At 36.1% G+C, this 17,110-nt stretch overlaps 2 protein-coding genes across 4 annotated transcripts in view; one reads left to right on the top strand and one right to left on the bottom strand.

Moving 5' to 3' along the window:
* The window catches only part of ABRAXAS1 (abraxas 1, BRCA1 A complex subunit), a 24,754-nt gene extending 13,275 nt beyond the window's left edge, over positions 1–11,479 (top strand). For all 3 annotated transcript variants that reach the window (XM_045819976.1, XM_045819977.1, XM_045819978.1), the window contains 4 exons: positions 982–1,101; positions 1,836–1,920; positions 8,217–8,331; positions 8,641–11,479. In XM_045819976.1, coding sequence (XP_045675932.1) covers positions 982–1,101; positions 1,836–1,920; positions 8,217–8,331; positions 8,641–9,071 — 751 coding nt within the window. In that variant the 3' untranslated portion in view covers positions 9,072–11,479. The remainder of the gene's footprint in view (positions 1–981; positions 1,102–1,835; positions 1,921–8,216; positions 8,332–8,640) is intronic.
* MRPS18C (mitochondrial ribosomal protein S18C) lies at positions 11,325–17,110 on the bottom strand. The gene is made up of 6 exons (XM_045819979.1): positions 16,915–17,110; positions 16,067–16,119; positions 14,063–14,146; positions 13,076–13,133; positions 11,527–11,586; positions 11,325–11,442 (listed from the first exon to the last, which is right to left on the bottom strand). The coding sequence occupies exons 1-6, from the start codon at positions 17,012–17,014 to the stop codon at positions 11,366–11,368; spliced, it is 432 nt and encodes a 143-aa protein (XP_045675935.1). The 5' UTR covers positions 17,015–17,110; the 3' UTR covers positions 11,325–11,365.

Below are 17,110 nucleotides of genomic sequence, written 5' to 3'. Positions count from 1 at the left end.
AAGAAATTGTCCACCATGTCAGATCCAGGGGCCCCCAGCCTACACAAGTTGGTTACATGGTCCCCCAATTCTATAATGGATTTTACCCTGCTCATCCTGGTAGTGAGTCTCAAAGAAGTCACACAAAAAAAGAGGGTCATTTTTTTCAGTGGCCAGTTTGTACAAGTCCAGTAGTAACTGATTCACACTTTTTTCCAAGTGATTACACTTGGAAATTGTAATGCACATACCATTGCATTCAGCCCATTCTCCCAGACATCATGGTCTGGTCTCTTGATAATTCTGAAGGAAGATTCAGCCACTTTGTTGGTTCTGTAGCTCCATCAGTTTCTCAGCATATTCCTTCTCAAGAGATTGGTGAAGAAAATACTTGGCAAAGTTCTTCAAAGCCACATCATCGCAGTCAAAGTAGTGAGACATAGACAGGTAGGTGTAGGAAGCATAGGGCTCTAGGTGGTTGATGGTGGCCTCCAAGACCTTGTGGTAGTTGTGCTAATCAGTTAAAATAGCCATAAACATTTTTGGGGGTTTTTTGTGCAATTATTTTGCACTATATACATTTCACAACCTTTTACCCCTCCCCCACATACCACATTTCACAACTTTTTTTTTAAAGATTTTATTTACTTATTTTTAGAGAGGGAAAGGTAGGGAGAAAGAGAGAAATATCATTGTGTGGTTGACTGTCAAGCACCCGCTATTGGAGACCTGGCCTGTAACCCAGGCATATGCCCGGACTGGGAATCAAACCAGCAACTGGTTCACAGGCTGGTGCTCAACCCACTGAGCCACACCAGCCAGGGCTACATTTCGCAACTCTTAAAAACCATTTCCACGTCAGTAAATTCTGTCTTAGGTAAGTATTAAGGAATGAGATTTTTTGTTTTTTAGGCTTATAGTAGAAAGGTAGTCTATACTAATAAGTAGATGCTAATCTTTTACTTTATTCTAAATTTATGTTTTAATACTTTATTTCCTCAGACTTTTTCATAGGATACCTTTAGTGGTGGCCAACCTGGGCATGTCTGAACAACTAGGTTATAAAACTATATCGGGTTCCTGTATGTCCACTGGTTTTAGCCGAGCAGTAAAAACACACAGGTGAGATTCCTCAATTGCTTCCCTACTGAACTTATTCCTGTTCTCACTGAAATTACTTTTTTGTTACACAACAGCAAAATAAAAATAACAGGAAAACTAACTAATGATCACATCACTCAAATAAACTACACTGTTTTTACTTTTTCTATATTTCCTTGTAGCATTTGTCCATTTATAAAATACATAGAGGGGGATTGCATATTTTAAAATATTTTCTAAGAATAGGTAGCCTCAAAATAATAATTTTCTAAGGCAGCATTTCATGTTAAAGGGATGGAATTAGACTACATAATAAAGACAAAAAAAAAATGAAGCTTTTCCGATGACTCACAAATAGTATAGGCTTCTAAGTTAAATGTTTTCTGGTCCTTTTAAAGGAATAATTTTCAGAAATAACAACACTGATACCATAGGATACTTCTGGAGTATAAGCTTTATGAGAAACTTTGTGTTCCCAGAGTGCTTAACAGTGTCTTACAGAAGTTAAATACCACATTTCATTGATTCTAAGATGTACATGTTTAAATTTACTGCAAATTGGGATGTTTTAATAACCATGCCTTAGCATTTTTTTATTCATGGCATATAAAATAATACTTCCTCTTTCAATCAGTGATGCCTTAAAGTCAGTAAAATATGATTGTGATTCTTCCATAGCTCAAGTACAGGTAAGTTTTTCATCGTGTCATAATGAATTCTATACACTTACCTGAGGAACTGGTAATTTTTTATAGCCCTGAATTTTTTGAAGAAGATGGATCTTTAAAAGAAGTACACAAGATAAATGAAATGTATGCTACTTTACAAGAGGAACTAAAGGTAAGTTAATTTATTCAACACTTAAAGACCACCTCTAGAATTCATATCAAATTGATCACTGAAATTTTTTAAGGATACCCTGACATTTGACTAGATTTATATGTTAATTTAGTTTAGCTTCAGTTCAACAATTTGTAGGTAACTGAGACCTCAGTCTCAGTGGCCTACAAATACAAAACTATATCTCACTCACATTGTTGTGGCTCCAACTCTGCTCCTGTTTTAAATGCCATCTTAATTCTGAAACCTGAAAAGGCGTTTGTGTTGCCTATCACTACCAGAACCAATAAGTAGAGACAAGGATTGAATCTTTATGGTTACTTTATTCAGATGCCAGCAATCTGAGAAGATGGTGGATTTTGTACCTTAAAAACCATCTTAACATCTTACTTCAAGCTGACCTTTTTCTAGGGAGAAGGAAAGGATACATAAGGGGATGAATCCCACTTGATGACGTGTATGATCTTTTTAATGTATTGCTTGGTGGGGTTTGCCAATATTTTGTTGAGGATTTTAGTGTCTATGTTCATAAGTGATATTGGCCTCTAGTTTTCTTTCTTTGTCATGTCTTTATCTGGTTTTGGGATTAGGATGATGTTAGCCTCATAAAAAGAGTTTGGGAGTCTTCCCTCTTGGATTTGCTGGAATACTCTGAGAAGGATAAGGGTTAATTCTCCTGTGAAGCCATCTAGTCCAGGACTTTTCTTTGCCAGTTTTTTGATTACTGCTTTGATTTCACCAGCTGTTGTCAGCCTGTTCAGGATTTCCCCTTCTTCACTCAGTTTTGGGAGGTTATATTTTTCTAGAAATTTGTCCATTTCGCCCAGGTTTTCAAATTTCTTGACATATAGTTGTTCATAGTAGTTTCTTAAATCCTTTATATTTCTGTAGTATCTGTTGTAATCTCTCCTCTTTCATTTCTTTTTTAAATTTTATTGACTATGTTATTACAGTTGTCCCATTTTTTTCTCTCCTTTATTCACCTCTGTCCTGCACCCCCTCTCCCACCAGCATTCCCCCACCTTAGTTCATGTCCATGGGTCGTACATATAAGTTCTTTGATTTCTCCATTTTCTATATTATTCTTAGCCTCCCCTTCTGTATTTTGTACATACCAATTACTCTTATTCCCTGTATCTTTCCCCTATCCCCACTCCCCACTGATAACGCTCCATGTGATCTTTATTTCTATAAATCTGTTCCTGTTGTAGTTGTTTGCTTAGTTTTTTTTAGGTACAGTTGTTAATAATTGTGTATTGTTATTTTACTGTTTATAGTTTTGATCTTCTTTTTCTTAGATAAGTCCCTTTAACATTTCATATAATAAGGGCTTGGTGATGATGAACTCCCTTAACTTGACCTTATCTGAAAGCATTTTATCTGACCTTCCATTCTAAATGGTAGCTTTCCTGGATAGAGTAAGCTTGGATGAAGGTCCTTGCCTTTCATGACTTTGAATACTTCCTTCAAGCTCCTTATTGCCTGTATCATTTGTTTTGAGAAATCAGCTGATAGTCATATGGGAACTCCTTTGTAGGTAACTGTCTCCTTTTCTCTTGCTGCTTTTAAGATTCTCTCCTTATCTTTAATCTAGGGTAATGTAATTTTGATGTGCCTTGGTGTGTGCTTCCTTGAGTCCAACTTCTTTGGGTGTCTCTGGGCTTCCTGGACTTCTGGAAGTCTATTTCCTTTGCCAGATTGGGGAAGTTCTCCCTTATTTTTTCAAATACCTTTTCAATTTTTTGCTGTTGTTCTTCTCCTGCTGGCACCCCTATGACTCATATGTTGGAATGTTTACAGTTGTGCCAGAGGTTCCTAAGCTTCTCCTCATTTTTTTGAATTCTTGTTTCTTCATTCTGTTCCCGATGAATGCTTTAATTCTTCCTTCTGCTCCAAAACATGGATTTTAGTGCCAATTTCCTTCCCTTCACTGTTGGTTCCCTGTGTATTTTTATTTCACTTTGCATAGCCTTGCTGTGCACAACCCACTGTGCTATCACAGGTTTTTACACCAGAGGTTTTGAGGCTTTATTTCCCCTCACTGGAACCCTGGATTAAGCAGTCAGTCTTGGTCCCCAGTTATTCCTCCCAGTTTATCTGCATGCAAATGTTGGGCCTCCAGCCGCTTTCTGACCGCCCAGTCCTCTATCCGCCACCTTGCTGTGCGTGTCCTCTCTGCCCTGGCTGCCCATCTCCACCCCTCGTACTGGTCTAGATGAATGTTTCTTCTTTAATTCCTTGGTTGTCAGACTTCCGTACAGTTTGCTTTTCTGACAGATCAGCGTGTTTTTTGTTTCTAAATTTGTTGTCCTTTTGGTTGTGCGAGGAGGCAAAGTATAATACCTGCACCTCCATATTGGCTGGAAGTTCCAGTACCATCTGTCTCTTACTTTTCTGTGCAATCTTGTTTCCTTCTCCTGTCTTCTGTCTCCAGGCATGCAGTAGCCATTTTGTGCCTAGATTCTCTCTACTGCACCATCCCCACCCACTCTTTATTTCTGATTTTCTTTAAGTCTTCTCTTTTTTCTTGATGAATCTGCTTAAAGGCTTGTCAATTTTGTTTATCTTTTCAAAGAACTGGCTCCTGGATTTATTGATCCTTAGCACTATTCTTTTAGTCTCTGTGTCATTTAATTCTGCTCTGACCTTGGTTATTTCCTTCCTTCTACTTGCTCTGGGCTGTCTTTGTTGTTGTTCCTTGAGTTCTTGTAAGCATAGGGTTAGGTTGTTTATTTGAAATGTTTTTATCTTTTTTAGGTAGGCCTGTATTGCTATGAACTTCCCTCTAAGGACTGCCTTTGCTGTGTCCCAACTGCCTTTGACTGTTGTGTGTTCATTTTCATTTGTTTCTAGAAACTTTATGATTTCTTCCTTGATTTTATTATTGATCCATTCATTGTTGAATAGCGTGCTTTTCAGTCTCCATGAATTTAAAGAGTGTTTTTGAGTATTTTCTTTGAGGTTGGTTTCTAGTTTCAGTCCCTTGTGGTTGAAGAAAATGTTTGATATGATTTCAATTTTCATGGATTTGTTAAAGCTTGTTTTGTGTCCTACCCTGTGGTCTATCTTTAAAAATACTCCATGTGCATTTGAAAAGAATGTGTATTTTGCTTCTTTGGGATGAAAGCTTCTATATATGTAAGTTTGTTTGATCTAGGGCATTGTTCAGAGTTGCAATATCCTTGTTGATTCATTTTTTGGAAGATCTATCCATTTTGACAGTGGGGTGTTAAAATCCCCTGCTATAAATGTGTTGCTGTCTATATCTTTCCTGAAATCCTCAATATTTTCCTTATATATTTGGGTGCTCCTGTGTTAGGTACATATATGTTTATAATGTTTATGTCTTCTTGACGGATTGTTCTGTTGAGTATTACGAAGTGTCCTTCTGGGTCTCCTTTTATGATCTTTGTTTCGAAGTCTATTTTGTCTGATACAAATATTGCTACCCCAGCTTTTTTTTCCTGTCCATTTGCTTGGAGTATTTGTTTCCAGCCCTTCACTTTCAGTCTGTGTAGGTCTTTTGTTCTGAGGTGGGTCTCTTGTAGGCAGCATATGTGTGGGTCATGTTTTCTTACCCATTCAGCTACCCTGTGTTTCGATTGGAACATTTAATCCATTTACATTTAAGGTTACTATTGATAGGTATTTATTCATTGCCATTTTATCCTCTTTGTACCTGTGTTCCCCTCTCTCTGACTCTTTTTCTTCCTCTCCTTAAAGCAGTCCCTTTAATATATTTTGTAGTGCTTGTTTGGTGGGGTGTATTCTTTTAGCCTTCTTTTGTCTGGGGAAACTCCTTTATTCGTCTTCCAATTTAATTGAGAGTCTTGTTGGGTAGTCTTGGTTGCACGTGTTTGCTTTTCATTACTTGGAATATTTCTTGTCATTCCCTTCTGGCTTATTGTATTTCTTTTGAGAAGTCAGCTGCTATCTTATCGGGGCTCCCTTGTAAGATACTTCCTTTCTCTCCCTTGCTGCCTTTAAGATTCTCTCTTTGTCTTTGAATTTTGTCATTTTATGATGTCTTAGAGTAGGCCTCTTTAGGTTCCTCTTGATTGGGACCCTCTGTGCTTCCTGGATTTGTGTGCCTTTTTCTGTCATCAAATTAGGGTACTTTTCCATCATTCCTTTTTCACACAGGTTTTCTATCCCTTTCTCCTCTTTCTAGTATCCCTATCATATGGATATTATTATGATTCATGTTGCTCTGCATTTCTCTTAACCCCTCTTCATTCTTTTTGAGTCTTTTTCCTTTTCTTGATTTTTCTGGGAGTTTTTTTATCTACCTTCTCATCATCCTTATCTATCATCCAACTCACTGATTCAGTCCTCTGCTTCATCTAGCCTGCTCTTGATTCCTTCTACTGTGTTCTTCCATTCAGAAATTGTATTCTTCATTTCCTCCTGGCTTTTATTGATAGTTTGTGTCCTTTTTCATATTGTTGTAGTTTGAAGTCAGTTCCTTGTAGCTTCCCTATAGTTTTGGTAATTCTGAGTTCATTGAGCTTCCTTATAACCATTGCTTTGAACTCAATATCTGATCGTTTACTTGCCTGTATTTCATTTAGCACTCTTTCTGAGGATTCCTCCCTTCCTTTTGATTATGGGTTGTTTCTTTGTCTTTCCATTATTTGTCAGACTCTTCTTGTTTGCTTCTTCTTATTCTTCTTTGACTTCCTGACTTCATAGTGTGGAATTCTATGGTAGGAGACCTATGAGATTCAGTGGTGCATTCTCCTTGATCTCTTGAACTTGATGCTCTTGGGATGCCCTTTATGCCATTTATGTTGGCTCTCTGGGTGTAATTGGGTTTTGATTGTTGTTGTGTTGTTCTTTGGTAGGTCCTTCCTTCCAGCTGGTTGACTGAGGATCACTCCACCCACCACATCTTATATGTTGTTCCGCAGTTAGTCAGGTTGTGCGAAAGCTGATTCTTCTGTCTGTCCCAAGTTATAAGGCTTCTTTCTCGCTATTACTGTTAGTTATTTGTTCGGGTTGATTTCTCCACACTTTAGTTGTAATTCGATTGGTCCTGGGAGGAGGTTAGCATGGCTTCCATCACTCCCTTCCATCTTGCCCTCCATATTTTGTTCTTTTTAATAGCTGTGTATTTCATAGAAGAGTAATATTAGAATGTTAGAAGTATAACTTGAGCTGAAATAGGGAATGTAGGGAAGTATATTACAGTAACTGCAGGCAGAAAGCAGTTGAGTTTCCAGAAGGAATTGGAACCAGGAGCTAGAATATCATCACAACCTTCTCTCCCTCTGTGTCTGCACATTGGGTTCCTTTACAGTATCTACATATCTTTATTCATCCACTGGCTGACCAGAGAATGGCTAGCCCACAACTATAGTTAGATCTCTTCTATTCAAGAGATTAGGATTTCCTGATTTGCTATGTATTATCTGTGCTTGGGTAAGCTAGAATGAAGTTGTTGAAGGGGTTATTTGTGAACCCTTATGGCAGGGTGAACAAGTTCATGATAAATATGCTGAGTAGACATTTCTAAAAGTATCCACTAAAACTGGCTATACCAAACTTTTACCCCATAATTAGGAAAGTAGTTACTTTTGATTTGATATTATACTAAAAAAATTGTATTATTTATATTTTGTTAAGATATATTCCCAAAATGATATCACTGTAAAGGGCATTAGTACTTCAAACTGATGACACATGAGATTACTGCTCTCTTCAAAAGTAATTTCTTTTATACGAATTATGAAATTACTGTATGAAAATTCTTTCATAACAGTAAAATAGTCATTTTTCTTTAATGATAAATATCTGCATTAACTGTGTACCTCTCAAAATAGTATAGTGCTTTTTGTTTCAAACCAAATTAAATATTTCTGTGTATTATCAAGGGAAAAACTGATATGATAAAGCTATTGTGTAAATGGGAAGTTAATATATCTGGAAAACATTTTATACCCATTAAGCACCATACAAATGCTCCATAGGTATAAAATAGCAAAATTAAAGTTTTACAAAAAGCAAATAGCCCTGGTTGGTGGCTCAGTGGATTGAGCGCTGGCCTTAGAATCAAAGGGTCACTGGTTTGATTCCATCAGGGCACATGCCTGAGTTGCAGGCCAGGCCCCAGTAGGAGAGGCAACCAGATGTTTTTCTCTCCTTCTCCCTCTCTTCCCCTCTCTAAAAAAAATCTTTTTTTAAAAAAAGCAAGTAATATTTCATATTATGTACCGTGAAGGATTTTGTATTATTCTTAAACCCAGGTGGTAGTACAGAACTTGGAATTTTATCTATACCCTTAAATTATTTTGCAGAGGATATGTAAAAAAGTAGAACACAGTGAGGAAGCAGTAGATAAACTACTAAAGGATGTAAACAGATTAAAACGAGAAATTAAAAAAAGGAAACAAGCACAGATTCAAGCAGCACGTAAGTAAAAATTTTACACATCACTACTTTCTGTGCCTAAAAAAATTCTGATTTGAATTATAAATGAGCAAGCTACACTGATGAATTTGTCCACCTTAAGACTAAAAGTAATAGTTTTCATATACTCTTAAATCTCACTGAACAAGGAACATTATAGCATATAAATTGTAATTTGGGATTATGCAAGTTATTTTTCTCAGGTTAGATAATTTGAGAAAATTGTTTTTGACTCAACTTTACTAACAAATACGTAATTGTAAAACCTTTGTAGAACTATTGTGTGTTGAACTGTTATTTTATTTTGTTTAGGAGAGAAGAACATCCAAAAAGACCCTCAGGAGAACATTTTTCTTTGTCAAGCTTTACGGACCTTTTTTCCAGATTGTGAATTTCTTCATTCATGTGTTATCTCCTCGAAAAACAGGCATATTTCGGAAAGTAGCTGTAATACCAATCATCAGCTCAGTGTGGTAGACAACCTGACCCTAATGGTAAAATACACCGACATTCCTGAAGCTAGCCCAGCTAGTAGTGCACAGCAAATGTTGAAGCGCAAAGCTTTAGAAACAAATGACAGATGGCAATTCAAGAAGTCACGGCTGTTAGAGATACAAAACAAACCATCTAAAACAGATACTGATAGTAGTAACCAAGAAAAAGCATCCACAAGCAGCCCAGAAACAGATGAGATTGAGAAAATGAAGGATTCCGATGACTATCCACAATCTCCTACATTTTGACCCTTTTATGCCAAAAGATTTTGATTGGCTGAAGGGTAAAACCAAATATTTCTATTGTTTTTGCTATGTACAGCTGTTTGCACTCATACATAAATTTCTAGTGCATTTATTTTATAAAGTATTTTTAAAACCAAAACCTTTTTTGTCCCTTTTACTAAACTATTGAGGGAAAGTTTAGATAGTCTTTTAAACTTGTACAGCATTCTTTAGAATTGGGAAAGTTAATATGAATATTTATTTTTTCTAAGTCATTGCAATTCCAACTCATTATGATAAATAGTACATTATGATTAGGGTTGCCAGATAAAATTCTGGACATCATACAATGCTAGGGACATACTTATAGTTAAAAATTGTTCATTGTTTATCTGAAATTCAAATTTAATTGTATGTCCCATAGTTTTACTTGCTAAATCTGGCAGTTCTAATTATGCCACGACTATAATACAGCACAAATAGTTTGGATTCTATAAAGTGAAGTACAAAATGGTACTGTGTTTTTTACATTTCACAGCAGCCTCTCATTTCCAATCTTATTCAGTTGTCCTAACCACACCTAATTTGACAACTATTTTTTAAAAACTATTTTTGTTGTCCTTCCAAAGCATTTACTTAGTTTTTATTGCAACAGTAACTTTCTTTTTAATGCTCATTTTCATCAATACAATAATATAACTAAACACATATGGGAACAAAATAGCTGCTGCTTGGAGGTGCAGACTCAACGGGTAGGAAAGTCTTGGACTTCAGCATGAGTTTTAGGAAGAATGTTTAATGTAGTTTAACCCAGTTTAATCTAATAAGGTGGTTAAGTGAAGCTTGCATAAGAGCTCTTTGTGTTTTTGTGTATTTATCTTTTTCATAATTGTGAAGAATTTTCACATGAAGCCTCCACTTTTTACTCACTGGATGAAATACTGAACATACACTTTACTACTCTTCCATCTGTTACTTCCTAATAGAGCAAATTTGTAGCTAGTATAAAAAAAGTATCATCTTTTATCTATGTTAACATGCATTAGTTACCACAGGGTGCTTACGAAGCCCACGTAATATCAGGGATGATTTTACAAACAGTGAGTTTCTTCTGGAATTGTCTGGCTTCATAAGAAGCACTGTTATGTTGGTGGAGGGCAGTGGGGGGAGATAGGTTGTTAGTATGAATCACCCTATTAAAAAGTAACTGCAAACATCACCAGAGCATATAAAACATAATGACTAAATGTAACCAACAAATGAACAAACCTGGGCATATGGGCTAGATTAGGAACGTTAGAGGCAACAGATAGGCAACATACATGCAAATGTCTTCTCTAGATAATAGCTTGAGATTTTTCAACAATCCTACATATTTACTCAGAAGTCTAAATGTGCCTTCATGGAAAGTTCGATTTGCTAAAATGCCATAACAAAAGCATTTAGCATTTAGCTCATACTGTTGCACAATAATACATCTCTTTTGAAGAAAGCAATAATGAACTTTCAATTAAAGGAGTTTGCTCAGGTAATTACACAGCTGAACTTCCACAATTGAGTTTGATGACCCAACATTTAGGGTATTTAATGAAAAAGAGGAATAGTCCTTACAGGAAGGACTGCAGTTTTTCTCCATCTTTTGGCAATGACATAATAGATTGCCTATTCGTCAGTTTACTTACAGGACTCTACCACTTTCAGGATAGACTAGACCAGGAAAAAAATGTTAGGTCCTGTAACACCACCACTATCTAGCCAATGTAACATCTTTACAAAGGGAAGATACACCGCACTACACAGGTATACCTGTATTTGCTAGTTACAAAATCTCCGTGAGCGATTTCAGGTCCACACCCTGTCACATTGGAATTGTACATTATACAAGCATTCAACTTTCCTGTACCCAAATCCCTAAAATCCCACTTATAAGACAGAACCTGTACCTAAAGTAAAATTCCAATACTAGCCATCCCTTCCACATCTAACATCCCATTATCAGCAGTCTATTATTTATAGGCTATTTGTAGACCAGATATAAGTGACAATGCTACAGTACCAACTTTTTAATTCATGTGTATGTAAATGTAATCATTACTAACACCTCAAATAACCTGGTTTTATTTAATGAAGATTCATTGGTGTGGATAGGAAGTACTTCTTTACTCCTAAATACTTTTTCCTTGTAAGATTTCATTAAGAGCTAAAGACAATACAGTTTGATAAAATTTACTTTAGCGTACTAATTTTTTAAAGGTTATTAAATCTTTGAGTCAACCATTTATTTTAAAATAATTTTATTGATGATAACATTATATAATTTACTCCCGATATTTGATGTTACAAACTTTAGGGTCTTTGAGGTACACAGGATCCTTGTATGTAACTGGCATAAACCCTGTAAAGAGATAATTAAAGTTCTTTACCAAAGAAAACAGGCAAAATTTTGATTAGCTCAAATTATTTTTTCAGATGTTCTTACCCATTATTTGAGCTCTCTTAATCGCTTTTGTGATTTCTTTTTGTTTCTTCCCACAAAGACCTATAAAATAAAATGCTTCCTTATTCATACAAAAATGCCAATATTCAAAATGTGTAACAATTGTCTAAGTAAAAGAAGGATTGGGAAACCTGTAAAGAGCCGGAGAATAAATATTTTTAGCTTTGTGTGCAATATAGTCTCTATCATAACTTCTCTATCCTTTATTGCACAAAGCAGCCAGCTATGGATGCCATGGAAACTGAGCTACTTGCAAAAATAAGTGGCAGATCCAATGCGGCCTATGGTAAATAGGCCCCTGTTTATAAATAACAGTCTAGGAGTAGTTATAGTATACACCAAATACCAACACAACTTTTTAAGCCCAGGTTTTCTACACGTCAGCTTATAATACCTGCGATAAGAAGGCATGTAAAATAATACCCCTTTTGGACTAAGATGCTTTCTTAAATAGTAACCATTCTAATAGTGATTTATAGCACTATTTGAAAATTTGCCAGTTTTTTTTATCAACTCTCCTTAGGGTTACCTATACATTTAATGTGATTTCAAAAAAAAGATTGACTGGCTTTTTCTCCACCTCAAAATTGTAAATGCCAATTCTCAACTTTATATATAATAATAAATAAGCAAGAATGGCCAGGAAAACTCTGAAAAAGAATGAGTGGATATTAAAAATTAAAATATTTTTATTAACAGTAAGGATGGCTTTTATAAACAATAATATTCAAGGAAGTCATTAAGTAGAACACAAAATCTATGCCAAGAAATAATTTTTCACCAATTACATCACACAAAACTAAAAAGAAAAGTCACCCTAGTGAAGAAAAGCAAGGGCACAGGTACTGACTTGTCTATGCTGAGAGGGGGGAATACTTCTGTGGGCCCTATGGGTAACGATATGGCAACACCTATCAAAATTATGAATACATATTCCTCAAACTTGAGTCCACTTAAGAGCCCTTTTTTATACTCTCACATTACGGCATTCTGTATATACAATAGTTTATGCACCTTGTTTCTAAATGAGAAAAATTTAAAAACACCTAGATGCCCATCAATAAAAAAAAGTGGTAAAAGACATTAGGGTATATCCCTAAAATGACATACTATACAGCTATTAAAAAGACTAAGATTTAGATTTGAAAATCTAAGTTTGCAAAGCAAGGCATGGAGCAGTATGCATGATATGCCTCATTTATATAAAATCAGGAAATATCTATGTTATTGCTTTCTTATGCATTAAATTGTCTAGAAGGATGTGTAAGACACTGAACACTGGTTGCCCCTGAAGAGGAAAACAGCATCTGCCTTGTTTCCTTGGAACAAATCCTCTTTCTGCATTCCTTGGAAGACACTGAGCAAAAAGAGATGGCTAGATTTCAGAAAATTTACAAGTTACCCTCATATCACTGCTGAAACAAAAGAACGAATCTATAAATCAAAGTTATAGAACTGGATAGAACACTAACTTGCCAGTTTTCTTAAATAACAAAAGTATTTAAGTTAACTGTAAGACAAAACAAAATACCTGTTATGTGCCTTCCATGAATGCATCCAGTAAATGGAGAAATAAACTGAGACAAAAGCTGTTGGAGTTTCATTTGGAGAGGAAAACAAATTTACATTAATACATGTGTTACTCAGCCTTGATTGTGCACATTCCAGAAAGCATAATACCTCATGTCAACTTCAAGTTATAGAAAGTTTATTAATAAATTTCAGTCAAATGTCATAAAATAATGAAAAATACTGAACTATGCTCTTCCTATTAATAGGTCATCTTTCAAAATAACTAACAATTATTAAAGTTAATATATCTTACCCAGTCTGTTCAAAAGTCTGTACAAGAGATTAATGAGCATATTCTTGCAGTTCTAAAACTGTTTTCTTGACTTTTTTTTTAGAGACACTTTTCCAACATACTGCTGCTTACCACAAAGTACTAAACATTTCATCTATCATGATAGGCTGTCACATAATACCAGACTACAGTGAGGTCCTTAAGAGGTATAGATATATCAGGTAATTTGCTGTAATGACGTTTCATTAATTTAAATTCTTCAGCACTTCTCAGGTTCCAGGCACTATGCATAAGCATCCTAATATGTTGCTTTTTAAAGTGTCTTGGCTTTTCTCCCTTTAAGGCAGCTATCACTTTACTCTGTTGTCAGTATACTTAACTCCACCATCATTCTCTGCCCCAGATTTGCCCCTTAACTTGCTGACAGCTATAGAACAGATAAAATTGTATTTGAAGCAGTGATGTCGGTGAGGTACAATAATCAACTTCACTAGAGGAGCTTTTTCCAAACTACTCACCTCTACATGCCACAGTGAGCTATTATTAGAATAAAATAGATGCCTTATACATAGAAATATAACCAGATTACAATGTTGCTAAAACAGCTGCCCCTGCACAAAGCCTGTTATAAAACTGACTTGATTCTCTTTAATTAAGACTAATAAAGAAGCAAAATCCTAGAATGAAGTATAGTGAAGTAAAACCAGATCTCACCTGTACATTCTTATAATCTACACGTTTTCCACACAAAATACATTTTTTAAGAGGCTCCTTATAAGGATTTTCCATTGGAACGGGCTAGGATAGAGGAAAAAAAATCTGATAACAAAAGTTTAATGTGTTAAACTTAAATCTAAAAAAACCCCAAATTGAATCTATCCAAAGGATTAGTTCTGTCTTTCTTACTATGAAAAGGAATAACACAACATTTTGGCTTGCAAAAGAAAAAACAAGTACTTCTGAAAAGGATTCACCATTATAAAGATTTCACTGCTTGTCCAAGTTTTGTGCAAGTTCTTTACTTTGTTTTAGTTTGGCTAAGGAGGAATCAAGTCATGGAGGTTCTAGGATAAAATACAATCTTTGGAGGAAAAAAAGGGCTCATGGGAGGGAAAAAAAAATCAAATCTGCACTAAGTGATTCTCTCCTCAAATGTTTGTCCAGGTTGTAGGTAAGTAAAAATTCTTTTTTTTTTTTTTAATTGAGTTTGAGAGAGAGAAACACATCAATCTGATGTTCTACCCACTGATACATTCATTGGTTACTTCTTGTATGTGCCCTTATGGAGATCGAACCTGCAACCTTGGTATGTCAGCATGATGCTCTAACCAACTGAGCTACCAGGTCAGGGCTAAAAATTCTTAACTTCGATTTAAATTTTAAAGATCTTACAGCAAAACAGATTCCATATGCAATGGTTAAGTTAGTAGTAATTCCTAAACCCATCCCCATATTTCTGTATCAGATGTTTTATCACTTTTTGTTACAAAAAGATAATGAGCTGTGGGGGCTGTGGCTCAGTGGAGAGAGTGCCTGCCTGAGAATTGAAGGGTCACCTGTTGACTCCCAGTCAGGACACATTCCTGGGATGGGGGCCAGGTCCCTACTTAGGACTGTGTGAGAGGCAACCAATTGATGTATATCTCACTCAAGTATGTTTCTCTCCCTCTCTTTCTCCCTCCCCTGTCTCTAAAAATAAATAAATAAAATCTTAAAAAAAAAAAAGAAATGACCCCATGGTTTACTATAATAAGGTTCTTTGATTACAACTTTATGGCTCCCAGACTTCTTCATAAGTTTGTGTCAGCTTTAGGTTTTTCCTTTTCTTTGCCACTGTCTCTGTCACAATGCTTCCCTCCTACAATGAGTATTGGCATCTCCAGTCTAGACATTCTTAATCTAGAAATGGCCTTGAAGTCCTTGAACCCCTGTAATTAAATGTAAAATTTCAAATGAGTGGGACTGTGTGCCTTTTTCTGAAAGAGCCCATAGCTTTCATTAGCATCTCTGTGGGGTTTATAACTTAAAAAGAAGCTCTTGTAATCCCTTTCCTCCCTTGAAGTATGGTGTGAATTGAAAAAACAAGAGAGAAGCTCAGAAGACTAGAGTTATTTTTTCAAATCCTCATACTTTCTTAAACCAATTTATATTCAGCTCATGTGTACTGACTGACTATAATCCTTCCCTACACTGTGCTAAGTGCTTTGTATGGTTTGATTAGTGTCAAATTATCTTTGCAAGTAGCAAGAAAACCTTATGGCCCAAATCCAGTTCCTAGTATTTAAGATCCATAAAACTACATCTACATGTACAGGTATGAAACTTTCATTTTGATCCTTCATTTATTAAGACACCCTCCCCACCAAAGTGATGAATGGAACAAAGATGAATTTGAAATGGGGAAGAGATCCAACCTGTAAGTAAGCTTTTTTGGATTTTCACCACCCCACCACAACCTATTTAACTCCCAAGGTACATATCCTTAAGTTTAAGATCTAGGAAGAAAAATGTGGTATGACAGAAGCCATGCTTCTTACTAGTAATCTAGAAATTCTCTTCAAAACTCAAGTGACTACTCAGCAATGAATTATAACTTTCAAACTCAGACTAATGATTAATAATTGTTTTGTCCTCCAGTTGAAATCTTCAAATAGCTAAAATATAAGAATATGGCCATATTTGCAAATGTTTCATAAAAAGGAAGAAAAAAATTCTTACCAGGTCCCCATTGCTGGTTACCTGTTGATACTGTGAACAACGTCTCCATAGCACTGCAATTAAACAGAAACAGCAACAAACTAATTCTTCTTGTTAGTTGAGTAATAAGTAAATTGTTTTTACGGAGGTAAAATGAATCAAGGGACATAAAATTAAAGACACCTGAATATAAAAGACAGGTTTTACATTCATTACACCCACAATAATTGGATAAAAACCTTTAGATTTGAGGCAGAGTAAGACTTAATATGGATGTGCTTTCCAGGGCTTTGGATAAAGGGCATATACATCATTTCCCCACCCATACACAATCTCCCATGTGTTCTCTTCCAGTATTTGTTTTCCTCCACTCCATGGTTAGAAATAGACTTTTAATGCAAATACTTAGGGAAGAAAGCAAGAGAAAAGTACCGTCATACCAAAAGGAAAATGAGCAACCGAACCTCTACAGAGAGTAGTTATTGATAGAGAAGCACACAGAAGATAAAAGTGCAGAAATGAGAAACTCAATGGCCTATGTCACAATTTCGCCCTGATCTGGGGCCTCAAACATCTGGAATTTGCAGCTGCTGGAATGTCCCTTCCTTACCAAGCTTACCCGGATATCTTAGGCAAGTCCCTGCCTCTTTTTAATAATCACTTCATTACTCTTCAGTACGGAAACACCTCACGCCTCTTAAACTTTAAAATACTAGTCATGGGCTATTACCGATCCTCACCTATCTTGGAAAGACTTACATAGCATGGAAACCAGCGTCGCTTAGCTAACGGTGGCGACTCCACCGACCTAATTCTCGCTAAGGCAATGGCTGCAGTGCTACACGGAGCAAAGGATATGGAGACTTTACCGGCGTGAGTTCCGGGATTTGGGAGGCTGACAGCGACCGTTAAGAAGTGAGTCAACTTTTTCCTTCCTAGACCACTACAAACAGCAACCACAGACGCCATTGTTCCTCGATCCTCCTCTTCCTTTCCTCTTTCTAAATCGTCCTCACAAGTCCTTTCCGGTGCCCTTCCCCGGCTGGCTGGAGGACTCGTCAAAGG

The sequence above is a fragment of the Phyllostomus hastatus genome, unplaced genomic scaffold, assembly GCF_019186645.2.
Source record: "Phyllostomus hastatus isolate PE091 unplaced genomic scaffold, TTU_PhHast_1.1 phas_scaffold_39, whole genome shotgun sequence".
NCBI lineage: Eukaryota > Metazoa > Chordata > Mammalia > Chiroptera > Phyllostomidae > Phyllostomus > Phyllostomus hastatus.
The sequence above is the reverse complement of the archived record's forward strand: the minus strand, read 5'-3'. Positions and strand labels throughout refer to the sequence as shown.